At 52.9% G+C, this 13,503-nt stretch overlaps 3 protein-coding genes across 3 annotated transcripts; 2 read left to right on the forward strand and 1 right to left on the reverse strand.

The window, feature by feature from the left end:
- Positions 1–5,460: 5,460 nt before the first annotated feature.
- On the forward strand, positions 5,461–6,009 carry Z520_00629 (uncharacterized protein; the record flags this gene model as incomplete). The annotated part of the gene is made up of 1 exon (XM_016771149.1): positions 5,461–6,009. The coding sequence occupies one exon, from the start codon at positions 5,461–5,463 to the stop codon at positions 6,007–6,009; it is 549 nt and encodes a 182-aa protein (XP_016638059.1).
- Positions 6,010–7,499: 1,490 nt separating this feature from the next.
- Positions 7,500–9,263, reverse strand: Z520_00630 (uncharacterized protein; the record flags this gene model as incomplete). The annotated part of the gene is made up of 1 exon (XM_016771150.1): positions 7,500–9,263. One exon carries the CDS (start codon positions 9,261–9,263, stop codon positions 7,500–7,502), a length of 1,764 nt encoding a protein of 587 aa, XP_016638060.1.
- Positions 9,264–9,770: 507 nt separating this feature from the next.
- Z520_00631 (uncharacterized protein) lies at positions 9,771–13,025 on the forward strand (the record flags this gene model as incomplete). The annotated part of the gene is made up of 1 exon (XM_016771151.1): positions 9,771–13,025. One exon carries the CDS (start codon positions 9,771–9,773, stop codon positions 13,023–13,025), a length of 3,255 nt encoding a protein of 1,084 aa, XP_016638061.1.
- Positions 13,026–13,503: the final 478 nt, after the last annotated feature.

Genomic DNA, 13,503 nt, shown 5'->3' on the forward strand with positions numbered 1-13,503 from the left:
TACAGGCAAGGGGAAGAGCAACTCGGTCTCGATTCAAAGATGCGGCCAGCCTTGTCATGTCCAGCGCAAAAAGCATCTGCCAACTGCCCAATAACGTGCCTGCAGTGACGCGCAGTGTCTCGGTCGAGAGACCCGGCAGCCCCTTCCATCGCTTCACCCGTCACGGAACGAACAGCTGGATGGATCACTTCTTTTCCCCGAGGCTGGCTGTGCCTCATCGAACGGCGGGGGAAAGTATGCGACGCGTCGCTGAAATGTAGCGCTCAAATGCCCGACAGTCATCGCAAAACCCTCGATCTTCACAGCATTCACACCCCAGGTTTGGAGGGAATTGTAAACCGCAATTTGCACAACACGCGACTCCCTCCAAGGCCGATGTCCGTAATCCTGGCATGGCCCTTGTACAATGACCTCGAGTCTGGCAAGATTGGGAGCCCGCATCTCCCATGGCAATTTGTCGAATTGTCAGATTGTGATTGCCGATATGTCACTGTCCGGTAGTAGCAAGATCCTTGATCGCACAGAAATATAAATTGCCCTCAAGTTCTCAGAATAGATCCGCCTGGTGCATCTTTCATCACCCTTTCGACAATTCAGACCCATCAGAACCGTCAGCAGGACATCGTTCAAGCACGGCCAAAAAGCCCAACGTACCTTTTCAGATCAAAACGTCTCGGACATTAACATCAATACCCCCTCTGCAATGTCTTCTTTTGTGAAATACGTCTCTTTTCTGCTGGCTGGTAAGCATTGCGAGGTAATGTCTCCCAGAAATTGGACTGTTGGCTGACCCTGCTTGCAGCTTCCGCATATGTCTTTGCCGCGGCACTCCCGCAAGGAAACAGCAATTGCGCCCATTGGTGTCAAGACAACTATGAAATATGTGGATTCAAAAATGTGGGGGAATGTGTTTCACGGGCAGCTCACAACGATTTCGAGTGCGGAACGTGCCCTACACCAGCCCAGTGGGAAGATTGGGAAGAGTAGAGAATGGGCGGTGTTGAGATCGGGGCCTCGTGGTATGGACATGCATGGATGTGACCACAGCCTTCCTGCCTAGTTCGGATTAATTCTTCAATTATAATGTCGAGAGGCACTTTGTACAGAACGCGTGCAAGTTTGAGGCAATTGGAGCGCGATTTCAACTTGTACCTCACCCACTTCAGTACCGCTAGCATCGGGCACAGAGATTCTCATGGTGTCAACTGTAAGACGTCGGTGGTTGACTCAGACTTTCCCCGAGCTCTTCGTTGGACGACGTCTTCGTAAAAAGTGCTGACGGTCCCCAGACGGTGGCCGTGGTGTTAATCAGATGCGTCCGAGTCGTTCCCGAAGCCCAGCCATTTGGCGGCCTCTCACTCGGGTGTCTGGCTGACATCAAGCCAGAGGGGCCGCACCGTCTCTTTGAGATGGTCACTGCTACGGTCCTTGTTGCTTCATGTAAGGAGATCCAATTGCGAATGCAAGCGTCAAATTGAAAAACCCCAGACCTGGTCAGTAGCCGGTGGACCAACTGGATTACACGCAGCCTTTTGTTTTTCGGGTAGGCAGCACATGGGAAATATCCGTGGTAACACTGGCAGTTGGTAGTGCAGCGATTGATGCCACAGGGCGGCAGTGAACCTGGTCTGGGCGAGATTAGAGATGTATTCACGGGTCGCGCACTGTATACGTGCTGGGAGCACCTGTCACCACTCATCCTGTGCAGGGTTGCGTGTGGCATATTGTTCCCAACGATGCTGTACGAACCCTGCCCCGTGAGCAAGGGCAGGCTTTATCCCCTTTCGGCCCGTGGGATTGAGGCTGAATGCTCAGTCTCGGAAGCGAGACACTTGGCCTAAGAACCGCAGACACGCTGCCGTCCTTCTCTGGCCGACTTGTGCTTGGTTGGGCCAGTGGGTTTCTGGCGGTCTCGATTGTTCTGTATGATCAAGCAGCGGAAGAATCGATATTAGCCTGAGTAACAAACAATACGCCCCGCGCATGCACCGCTTGGACACCATGTGATGGCACCTAGCCATACCTTGTGCGTGCTGAGTGTGCAGCGGAGGGACCCCAGGATTGGAGGGGTTGTAGGCTGAGTCACGAGAAGTATAAGCAGTTATGCCGTGCGAGAAATCAAGCGCCTACCGTGTTAGGCAGGCCGTCGAGAGGCCAGAACCTGTGCCCTTGCGGGTCCTTGATCGGTCATCGCAGATATGGCAGACTTGTGTCCAACTGGCAACAACCTAAGGCTGGGGCAACCCCTGTGCAGTGAGTTCCCGTGACTCGTAGGATTCCAGTCTGCAGCCATCTGTGCCTCGTTCTACTAGCCATTTCAAGAATGTGAGATATTCTCCCTTTTTGGTCTTTGGCTGCTGGATTAATTAAGTTGTGATTATTGTGCGGTCGCCTCCGATAACTCTGGGATGAAGAAGTGACCTCATACCGTGCTTGTCCGTTGATACTGCAGAATGACTCTGCCCGTAGTTTGGTTCGTGTCAGAAGTAAAACCGCTCATAATCAAGATCTTTTGGTCCTTTTTTGTCACTGAAGGTCATTGAGGGGTTTTCAGTGCTCTTGTAGCAACCACGCAGCGATCCGTCCTCCAGCACCGATCATTCTCCGTGAGCGGGTGAGCGGCATTGACCATTGAGCCATAAAAATTCGGATCAGATTCGGAGTCGGTGCTGGGCCTTTGGTGCCAGCTCAATTCCGAGCTCCAGGAACCGATCTCCGAGTGGAAAGCAACCGCCCCGCAACTTGATCGTCGATCTCGCACACTAGTCGGATGGAAGGGAGACTAGCTGCTACCGGAGTGAATCCAAGTATTGGGTGTCAAGCCTTCTCTTCTTCTCCTATTTGAGCGCAACAGTCCAGGTCATGTGCCATGCGGTGTTAATGCGTCGAGATAGAGAGGAACAAGGTTTGAGGTTCGCCGGTCAAGCCCATCGCGTCTGAAGATTGTCATGCACGGAACCAGTAACGCTGGTCCAGTGAGCCATTAAGGGCATCACGGGGATTCCCGTTTTTTCACGCGGTGTTTTGTCGCAAGAAATTCCATGCGAAGTGTGGGGTTCCCTGTCGAATTGTTGCCAGGCACTTGTACAGGGCGCGCATTCAGCGTCGTACCGGATGGAAAACCGCTCAGTGGAGGTTGAGTCGATCTTCGATGGAGAAAACATGATGGACTTCTAGAAGGATACCGGAAATGGAATCCACTGGGGGTCCGTGTCATCGTGAGAGTGACCTTGGAATCCTTCGACAAGATTGATGTTCGAGGGGGTTGCAGTTAGCTGGCTTCTCGTACCCTCGTCGCCTCGTAGGAGTTGCTTAGTTGTCTGGAGATCCGGCCGGTTAGCGAGGCCTTCTGGAATGTTTCTTGGACTGGCAGGTAGCAACAAACTTGTCTATCGAATCCTGCTGGATCATGTCCACTTTTCATGGTAAGTAAGAGATAAGGTCAGCGAGACTCGGAGCTCATAATCTGAAACCCTGACGAGGATGCCTTCTGGAAGAATGCCGAACACGGTATGCGTACTGAGAGTGGTTAGAGAATGGCTAGGGCACTAGGGCACTACCTAGGCCAAAGGCAGTAGTGTCGAGATTAAGTAAGGAGTGGGATGCAGCAACAGTCACCCACCGTCACCCACAGTAGTCCGGCTGACTGGAGATGTGACTGGCTGAGACGGCGACCAGGCCACCAGACTTGCTGCAAGGTCAATCACCGCCTATCAGCAGCTGCATGGCTGTGAATGCGGAGGCCTTTCTGAGTAAGGAAGGGTTATTACCTATTATCTCACAGCACGCCCTTTCGTTTGTATTTGGAAGGTGGAGAGTGTTGGTTTGGAAGGGAGAAGATCGACCATAGACAAGCCCAGAACCTTCAGTGTGCCCACCATGCACTGCTCAGGTCATCGGGGTGCGGGTTGGTGACAGCAGCACTCATGGGAATGTGCAATTCGGTGAGAGTTGGCGGTGTACTCGGTATATACAACCAAGACCAATGATGTAGTTGTCACCTCACCTTTGAGGTCCCAGCATGGTTTAACCGGAATTGGTGGTCTGAGGCTGTGAGCACCGGCCGTGAACAATTAACCGTCCAAATGGAATAGTTTGTACCGAGTACGAGGGACACGTATGAAGTGTCATACGCACGGTTGTAGAGTTGCGTTGCAGGGGGGTAATGCTTTCAACTGAGTTTCAGACCGGAGATGGATAGAGGATCTGTGCAGGGCGTATCTACCTTGGGTCCGCTGCGTATCGCGTTATCATGCAGGAAAATTTCATATGAGGAAGGAGCAACTAGTAACTAGTAATAGTAGAGCTTGGAAGGGTAACCTACTAGTAACCAGTGGAAAGGTAATTAGATGCTCGGATACCTTCCGTACCTACTCGCTACCTCGCTACCTACCTCGCTACCTAGAGTACTTACTACCTACCTCAAGCTAGGGAAAGCGGCTACGTCATGATTCACTAAAGCAGCACTTGCTGTCTGGGTCACGTTACTTGGAGCTGCGGCGCACTGTGCGGTCTGTGTACGATGTACCGAGTATCCTTTCGCTCACTTCTGCTTCACCTCAATCCCCATTACCTACCTAGGTACACACCTTTCCGATTCTATACCGAAGACTCAACTCTCATGCTGTCCATCGGCATCGAACCTCACAGAAACTACGGTGCCCTTCCGCCAACAAACCTCCTCGCTTCCAAAAACAATTCCTCCGGATTGGGCCAAAGTGACACCCGGGGTATTACATAGCACACGAGTAGCGCTTGATCCTTGCGCCGGATAAAGTTTTGCATGCCAAAAAAGAGACAGACACAACCCAAGTGGACAGGCAGATGGAGAGGTCGACACTGGAGTGACTGGCTAGGGTGGAAAAGCGGCCGGCGACTCTCTTCCTGCATGTTGCGCTGTCACCCTCGGTCACGGACTCACGGACTCACGGACTCACGGCTCACCCACGGCTCAATCATGGCCTGGCGTATTACGACGCCCTGCATGCTTACCTCACGACTTCCTATCCCGTCATCATCACCATTACGACTGTCGTTGATGCCGCCCTGAGCTCTCCGCGGGGCCACCCCTAACCACCCACCCGCCAGTTCCGAAATTATCGCGCTTCACCCTGGATTCTTCCCGCGCCTTGACGGATGACATTGCACCTGCCGAAGCTGGAGACGCACTAGTCCCGTGTGTCGCCGGGGAAAGGTAAGAAATTACCCTCGTAACCAAAGCCCATATGGTTCCATTCATCCTGAATTTCCAGGCCCACCCTTCCGGCAATTCAATTCCATCCCCTTTGTATCAAAAAGATATATTCCTCATTCCCATCCCACTCTACCACCCATTCTCTCTTCCCAACAACCAGAGGTCGACTTCCATAGCCAGTCTACAAGGAGCCCGAGACACTTGTGTCGTTGACATACCATCATCGAAATACAAAACCAAACATCAATATCCACCTGCCCATCGCTATGCTTGCTTCCACATCGACCAACCCGGCCATCCAGGCCTACAAGGTCTACCACCTCTCCCAAACTAAGCTCGATCGGGAGTGCCGCCGACAGACCCCAGATCTCCATCGCATAGTCCTGCATGCCTCCATCGTTGACAATGTTCGTCGATGGTCGCGTGATCTAGCCAGCCCTTCCGAGGCTGTGGTGGTCGACTCCGAGTCTGATACAGACAGTGACCCCTTTGAGGACTCTGCATCCGACGAGGAATACGAGGATGCCATGCCCGTCGACCATGTTGCCATCTTTGACTGCGAGGTTGATGACGAAACAATGATCGAGCAGCAATCGGGAACCAACGGCAAAGTCTACACCGTTCAGACTGGTGTCGTCAAGTCTGTGGAGACCAAGGACGCACAGTCCAACTCTGCGCCTGCCAGTCCCCGGAGACGAGCCCCTCCTCCGCCATCGGCTGGTAACTCGAATTACGAACTCAACGACCAGAGCTGGAAGCAGAATCGACCAGTCACAGTCCGCGAGACAGCCATTGAAGTCGACGGTGACGATTAGATGAACCGGTTCCAGGACGCGATACGCCTTTACGACAACTTGATACCCCTTAGAGCATTTATTGAGCCGCAAGGCTACGACTTTTACGAGCTCGACTCTCCCGTCGCTACACTCTCACTAAGTCACTGCCATTCCGCCACCACCTAGTGATACGAAGGTGGATCTCCAGTTGAGCTCGATGCTACGGAGGTCCATCTACGAGATGCAGCGACGAGGACGAGTCGACCGAGTCAAGGAAGCTTCACCGGAAGAGCGACCAGGTCGTCGACGACCGGCAAGAAGGAAAGCTTCATGAGAAGCCAAAGGGACCGAGCAATGAGCCCCGTCCTCAGATGGAACATCGGCCTCCGTTCATCCCCGAACCTCTAGTAGTCGTGACTTTTGATAAGTCAGCCTGGGGGCGAGGGGTTGGAGAGGAATGAATATCCGTCCGGGGATGTTGTGAGCACTCTTGCCGACCGGGCCCCTGGTTGTGGATTGGAAATACAGGAGAGATGTGGGAGTCATGTCCATGTACATTAATTGGCTGCTTGCTATCCATTTCTCCGGCATCAGTGAGAGAGATCTGGGATTTTAGTATGTACTTCTACTCGGGTGCGTGTGTGTGGAGAGCATAAGGAAAATGAGTGTCAATGACATAAACATTTCATCAAGGATCCAAAAAAAAGCTTGCTCCCTTCAGGTTCTAACCCGCGGTGTAGCCTATCAAACGTCGACAGTATCATTCATACTAGATCTTTCTTTCCCATTACCTACCTAGTACTTGATCTGCCCTCGCTGCCCTGCACCGTTCGGCGGCCCCTTTGCGAATGGCGGTCCGGACGGCATAGGTACAACACCAGCCGGATCGATTATCCGGGCTCGCCGGGGGGTGTTGTCACCTGCGCGGAACAATTTACCGGGTTTCCTCTTCCTATCCATCCCACAGCATCTACTACCTAGTATGTAGCGTGTAAATATTATTATAGGTACGAGGTTACTACTGACTAGGTATCCTCTCCCTGTCTCGGGTAGGCTGTCGAGTTACATAGAGTACCTAGGTACCTAGAGTATTGAACATCAACCAATATACCTACCTAGGTACCTACCCCAACACTGCAGGTGGTCTTGGAACCACCCACCCATACAGTTTCCTCGGTACCGGTGCCGGTACCGGTACAAGTTCATTGTTGCATCGAGGTCGCAACGGGTGTATGTATGTACTGTATGTATGTATGTTAGTGAGAGTACATACATCTGGCAGGGACTGACTAAGCCCCCCTGGATGTTATGATATGTGATCATGGAACCGAAACCTGGTACGGTAGCGTAGTCGAGTTCAGTCAACATCGCTGCCGTCGTGACCCGCTACTTCAACTGCAACCACGGTCAAGGCTACCAGGACTCAGGGGCTAGGCAATCCACCCGAGTTCACTCTGACACTTTACGCAGAATCCTTGGTCACTTGTGAATACATGTCTGAGGACTCTATGGTAAACCTCTACTAATACTTATTTGTGCAGTGAATAACTAGAGATCTTCACACCCTGTGGATGCCTGACACTCGACCAAACGCTCGGCGAGACTTTGACAGGCAGCTTTCTGCCTTTCAACCTCTGATCAATGAGCCAGAGACCCACCACAAACTCCTCCCGATTGAGTGACTTCGCCCCTGGCTGCGCCACAAGGTCCCAGATCTCCTCCAATACATCTTTGGGCAAACGGCTTCGCTCCCAGATATCTCGGACCACAACGTTGAGAACCAAGTCACTAGCGGGAGTGCCATCCTTTCTCGGCCCCAAGCCCGAATTGTCCAGGTCGTAATCGAGAAGTAGCCCTCTGTTTGCTGCCCAGACACCTTCGTACCGCTTCCTCTCCCGCTCCGTAACCTTGTCTCTCCACCGCCTGCGATCCCCCTCATGGTGCATGTTGGGATGCCGCCTCCAATGCCTGCGCCCTCGCTTCTCTTCCGCCGGTTCATCGTGTTCAGGCGAGGTATTCCGCAATGTCTGCCTCATGGGTCGCATAGGAAGTGGCTTTAGCTTGGGTGTTTGCGAGACTGTTTCCCTTCTCAGGGCTGGGAGGTGCATCAATTGTCGAGTGCTTACAAAAGCGCCCACAGACTTCGAGCGTCGACGAGGTATAGGTGGCGGGACCTTTTTCGAGGCAGGAGAGGCTCCACGAGAGCCAGTGTGTTGGGCTGCTATTGACCCGGCGACCATGGCGTCTGCCAGAGAACTTGCAGTCATTCCTGTTCGCGAATCCTGCGCCGAAGCCTGTTCTTGTGCGACGATCGCTGCACGGTTGGCGCGCAGTGGAATAGGCGCTGGTAAAGGCTTGGGGGTGTGTTCGACCTTTGGCCGTCCGGTATCACTCTCTGAATCGGTCTGTGGGGGAGTTACTCGGAGGCGTGGCCATGATGAGCCAGTGGTCGACTGAGGGGACGCAGTAAGATTCCGGAACACCGGTGCGCTGGGGCTGCTTTCTTCAGAGGTGGATAGAGCTCTTCTTCTTGCCTCTAGACTAGCAGCATTCCTAGAGGCTGTAGCGGCCGCCGCAGCTCCAGACAGAGATGGACTCGGCGCCGAAGAGGCCTGAACAGAGTAAAGAGGTAAATTGGAAAGGTAGCTTAAGTCACTTCTATGCTTGTCACCCGTTGCAGTCTGTACCTGGACTGGAGCAGTTGTCATCGAGGCCTGCGCCCCAGCGAGAGCAGCCGCGCTCTGTGGAAGTGATTGGACAGTCTCGCTGCTGCTACTTGTGCTCATTCCCCGAGTTCGAACTTGAGATGGATCCCGCCTTGCCAGATACGAGCTCGCCAAGTCTCTTTTCAATTCCGGCCTGCGGACAGGGCTTGTCCTCGCAGAAGCAACAACGGCAGCAACGGCAGACGTAGATCGAGGAGGGTGAGGCCGGAGCCCAGGCTTGGGAGGAGATAATGAGGAGTAGTCGGAAATTGCGACTGGCAGCCTTTCTGTCGTCAACGCCCGACCCCGCGGATTGATGGCTGGCTCTTGGGAAGGGCCTTCATTTTGCCGTTGTTGCTGCTTCCTGATAGAGGCAGTGGTTGCCGCAAGCAGGGCTCCTGCAGATGGATTATGTGATGCGGAGACGGAGACATTGGGCGGTTTGACCGCAGGCGGTCCAAATGCCAAAGTGGCACCCTGAAGGGCGGGTGAGGGCAAGGGAGAGAGTTTGGCTGTGGCAGCATTGTGTTGCTGGATAAAGGAGGGCTTTGGCGCCACAGGAGGACGCCGTGCCTGCTTCTCACTCATCAATCCATGGACAACGGGTCAAGTAAAGGATGCCGAAGCATCGGACAACTCAAGCGAATGGGGTACACAGAACAACTCTCATGAGCTTAGTAAGGAATTCATCACATCTCAATAACTCAAACTGTGTAGCAAGGTTCAAAGTCCGGTGCCGAACGAATGATCAAGGCCGCACAGAACAGAAAGCGGAAGCATGGAGAGGAACAGGAGGAAGGGAACGGGAAGCTGAAGGATGGTTCGTAAGCCCTGGATTCGGCCTTGCCATGGCACGTGACAGGGGCTCATAGATAACTTGTCACGTGATCTCGCGTCTTGGCGCGTGAGGCTCAAGTTTCAAGGCGACTATGACTTCACTTCTAAGGCACTGCCTCAAAGACACGACCACCACATCAGCGTGCGATTCGCAGTCTGCCCAATGATGCAGCTATACGTTCACCATACAACCCGAGAAGGCGAGTACGCAGATAGCGTCGCTCTATCTCAACTCAGACTGGCTTTCCGTTCTTCAAGATGTCTGACGACGAGAGCATGTACGATGAAGCCAGCCTTGAAGCTGGGCCAAGCCGTGCAGACCTTGACAAGCAGCTAGATGAGGAATATCCCAACCGCCCCCGAAATCACGGCAAGACTCTTCCCTTTCACACCCTTTTCGAGGACCTCTTCAATCCTCTTATTGACAACAGGCAAAAGAAGCCAACAGCAGCCGCCGTCAACCGCAGAAAAGTAGGTCCACATGGCCAGTCCAATTTATCTCCCTCTGAGAGGCGGCGTGCGATCATTGAAAGATACATTTCTCGTTGGCGAAAGGAGGTGGGCCCTGACTTCTTCCCGGCATTTCGGCTTATCATCCCAGACAAGGACCGTGAACGTGGAGTCTATGGGCTTAAAGAGAAGATCATTGCCAAATTGCTGATCAAAATCATGAAGATCGACAAGAACTCCGAGGACGGCTACAGTCTTTTGAACTGGAAGCAGCCTGGTCAGACGGCTGCATCACGAATGGCAGGAGATTTCGCGGGGCGCTGTTATGAGGCCCTTTCAAAGCGACCGATGAGGGTCGAAGTTGGAGACATGACTATTGGTGAAGTCAATGAGCTCTTGGATAAGTTGTCAGGGGCTCCAAGGGAGGAGAATCAGCTTCCGATCTTGGCCGAGTTCTACAAGCGCATGAATGCGGAAGAGCTGATGTGGTTGATCCGTGTCATTCTGAAACAGATGAAAGTGGGTGCTACCGAGAAAACCTTTTTCCACATCTGGCACCCTGACGCGGAGAGCCTTTTCAATGTGTCCAGCAACCTACGAAGGGTGTGCTGGGAGCTGTACAACCCCGAGGTCCGTCTCCAAGACGAGGAGGCTGGAGTCACGCTGATGCAGTGTTTCCAACCTATGCTGGCCCAGTTCAAGCAAGAATCTCTCAAGAAGGTGATGGAGGCGCTGAGGCCAACTCCGGACGACCCCGAGTTCTGGATCGAGGAGAAACTAGACGGCGAACGCATGCAGATGCATATGATCACTGACGACAGCCATCCAGGTGGGAGACGCTTCCGATTCTGGTCCCGAAAAGCCAAAGATTACACCTATCTGTATGGTGATGGGTTTTTCGACCCCAACGGGGCGCTCACTCCGCACATTAAAGATAGCTTCGCAGACGGGGTTGAAAACATCATCCTCGATGGCGAGATGATAACGTGGGATCCCAATGAGAAAGCACCGGTGCCTTTCGGGACGCTAAAGACCGCCGCACTGGAGGCACAACGCAATCCTTTTGCCCAAGGCCACCGACCTGTTTTTCGGATCTTCGACATACTTTTACTCAACGACCAGCCCCTAACTCGCTATACTCTGCGAGATCGCCGCAAAGCGTTGGCTGCTAGCGTGAGAAGCCAGCCCGAACGCTTTGAAATTCACGAATACACTGTAGCAACAAAAGTGGAAGATGTTGAAGACCTCCTTCGGAAGGTGGTGGCAGAGGCTTCCGAGGGCTTGGTACTCAAGAATCCCAGATCCATGTACCGTCTGGATGACCGTTCTGGCGATTGGCAGAAAGTAAAGCCAGAGTATATGGATGGATTCGGCGAAGAGCTTGACTGTCTTATCATTGGCGGGTTTTATGGCTCAGGTAAACGCGGTGGAAACCTGTCCAGCTTCCTGTGCGGTTTGCGTGCCTCGAGCAAGGCCTTACAAAAGGCGACCCAATCTCAAAGTCAGAGCCAAAGCCAACGACGTCACCAAAAGTCCCTCACTCAAAGCCAAAGCCAGGATCAACCCTCGCAACTACAGCATACTCAGTCTCAGTCCCAAGCTGAACCCGGAGCTGAATCGTCCGAATCAGGAGGCCCAATCGAGAACTTTATTTCCTTCTTCAAAGTTGGAGGCGGCATGACAGCCAACGATTACGCCACCATCCGCCACGCTACAGACGGGAAATGGCATCCATGGGATTCCCGTCGGCCCTCTGCGAAGAACTATATCGACCTGGGCAACTTGAGCTTGCTCAAGGAGAGACCGGATATGTGGATCAAACCTTCCGACTCTCTGGTTGTGCAGGTGAAAGCTGCACAAGTCACAGTCAGCGAAGACTACGGCTTTGGGAAGACACTGCGATTTCCTCGCTTCATGAGACTGAGAAGGGACAAGGATTGGAAGACCGCCCTCTCTGTCAACGAGTTTGAGGATTTACAAGCCAAGGCCGAGGATAAGGAGAAAGAGAAGGCGATGAAAGTTGACCAGCAGCGCAAGGAGAAACGCAAGGCCCGCGCTGGCGGATATGCAAGTCGGAAGAAACCGCTCACCGTGGCCGGATACAATGCCAGAGATGTAAACAGTGTTAAGTTGCCAGAGGGACCGAGGGGAACCGTCTTTGCAGGATTGACTTTCTATATCATGACGGAGTCCTCTTTACCCGGGGATCGCAAGAAGACGAAGCTCGAGCTGGAAGCCTTGGTCAAGGCTAATGGTGGCAAGATTGTGCAAACAGCAACTCCAACATCTGAGGACCAACAAACTGTGATATGTATTGCATCCCGCAGAACCGTCAAAGTCGCATCTCTGGAGAAGCGCGGCGAAAAGGAAATCGTCAAGCCGATGTGGATCTTTGACTGCATCGACCAAGCCAAGCGGGACTTTGCTAGAGGATATACGGAGGAGATGATCGTCCCTTTCGAGCCGGAACGCCACCTCTATTTCATACCGGACAGCATGAGAGAGCAGGACACTGTGGATGAATTTGGGGACAGTTTTGCCAGGGATGTAGGCGAGGAAGAGCTCAGAGAGATCATGGCAAAGATGGGCACTGTCGAGATTGAAGAAGAGGAAGTGGAGAGAGTCCCAGACCTCTTTGGCGATGAGTTTTTCAACATGAAAGGTTTCATGTTCCACGGCCTGGTATTCTTCTTTGATCAGCCCCCAATTCCCAAGGCGCGGAACGGAACAGCGCAATCGTCGAGCTTGGACTCGAACTCTACCACTCCATCAACCACAACTGCGGCGGCAAATTCCACTTCCTCTTCCCAAGCTCTCGCCCAATTCGCGAGCGCCCATGTCCTTTCCCCCACGACATACACCACCCTCTCATCAATCCCCTCTGATCTCAGATCAACCATCACACACATCATTTCCAGTCCTGAATCAGATCTCGCAGACTTGAGGAGACAGGTCTCGCGATGGGATACGAGGAAAATTCCAAGGATCATGACACAGGAGTGGATTGATGTTTGTTGGAAGGAAGGGACGAGGGTTGATGAGGAGGCATACGTCGCTAGATGAGATGACGAGACTAGCCTTGCCTTGCCTTAGACCGAGGACTGAAAAGGGATGGTCAATGAGGTTTTGGATAGCTGGACACTGTGCGCAGGTATGGGGAGACTGGATGAGTTTGATGGCAATCACAGTATTTGAAACCCCACACAACGTCTCAACTGGTCGGTCGTTGTTCAATGTCCATATCCGGCAAAGCAGAGGGAGTCATTTATTCGCCCACCCCCCTGAGCATTCGCGTCACATACATACATGGCCTGACTCCTCAGCAAAGGGACCTTCATCCATCGATGGAACCATTCATTACAAGCAGAGGACCTCGAAGCATCCAAAGAACATGAACTGCTCGTGCCTCTCCGGCCTCGGGACGGATGGTAGCTCGAGATCCAATGGATTGTACGACATACCGAGTGCGGTTCCAAGAAAATGGACGAAGATGGGGTTCTTCAGGTATTGTATTCTGTACAAGTACATATCGTGAAACCGC

Source organism: Fonsecaea multimorphosa (assembly GCF_000836435.1).
Source record: "Fonsecaea multimorphosa CBS 102226 unplaced genomic scaffold supercont1.1, whole genome shotgun sequence".
Taxonomy (NCBI): Eukaryota; Fungi; Ascomycota; class Eurotiomycetes; order Chaetothyriales; family Herpotrichiellaceae; genus Fonsecaea; species Fonsecaea multimorphosa.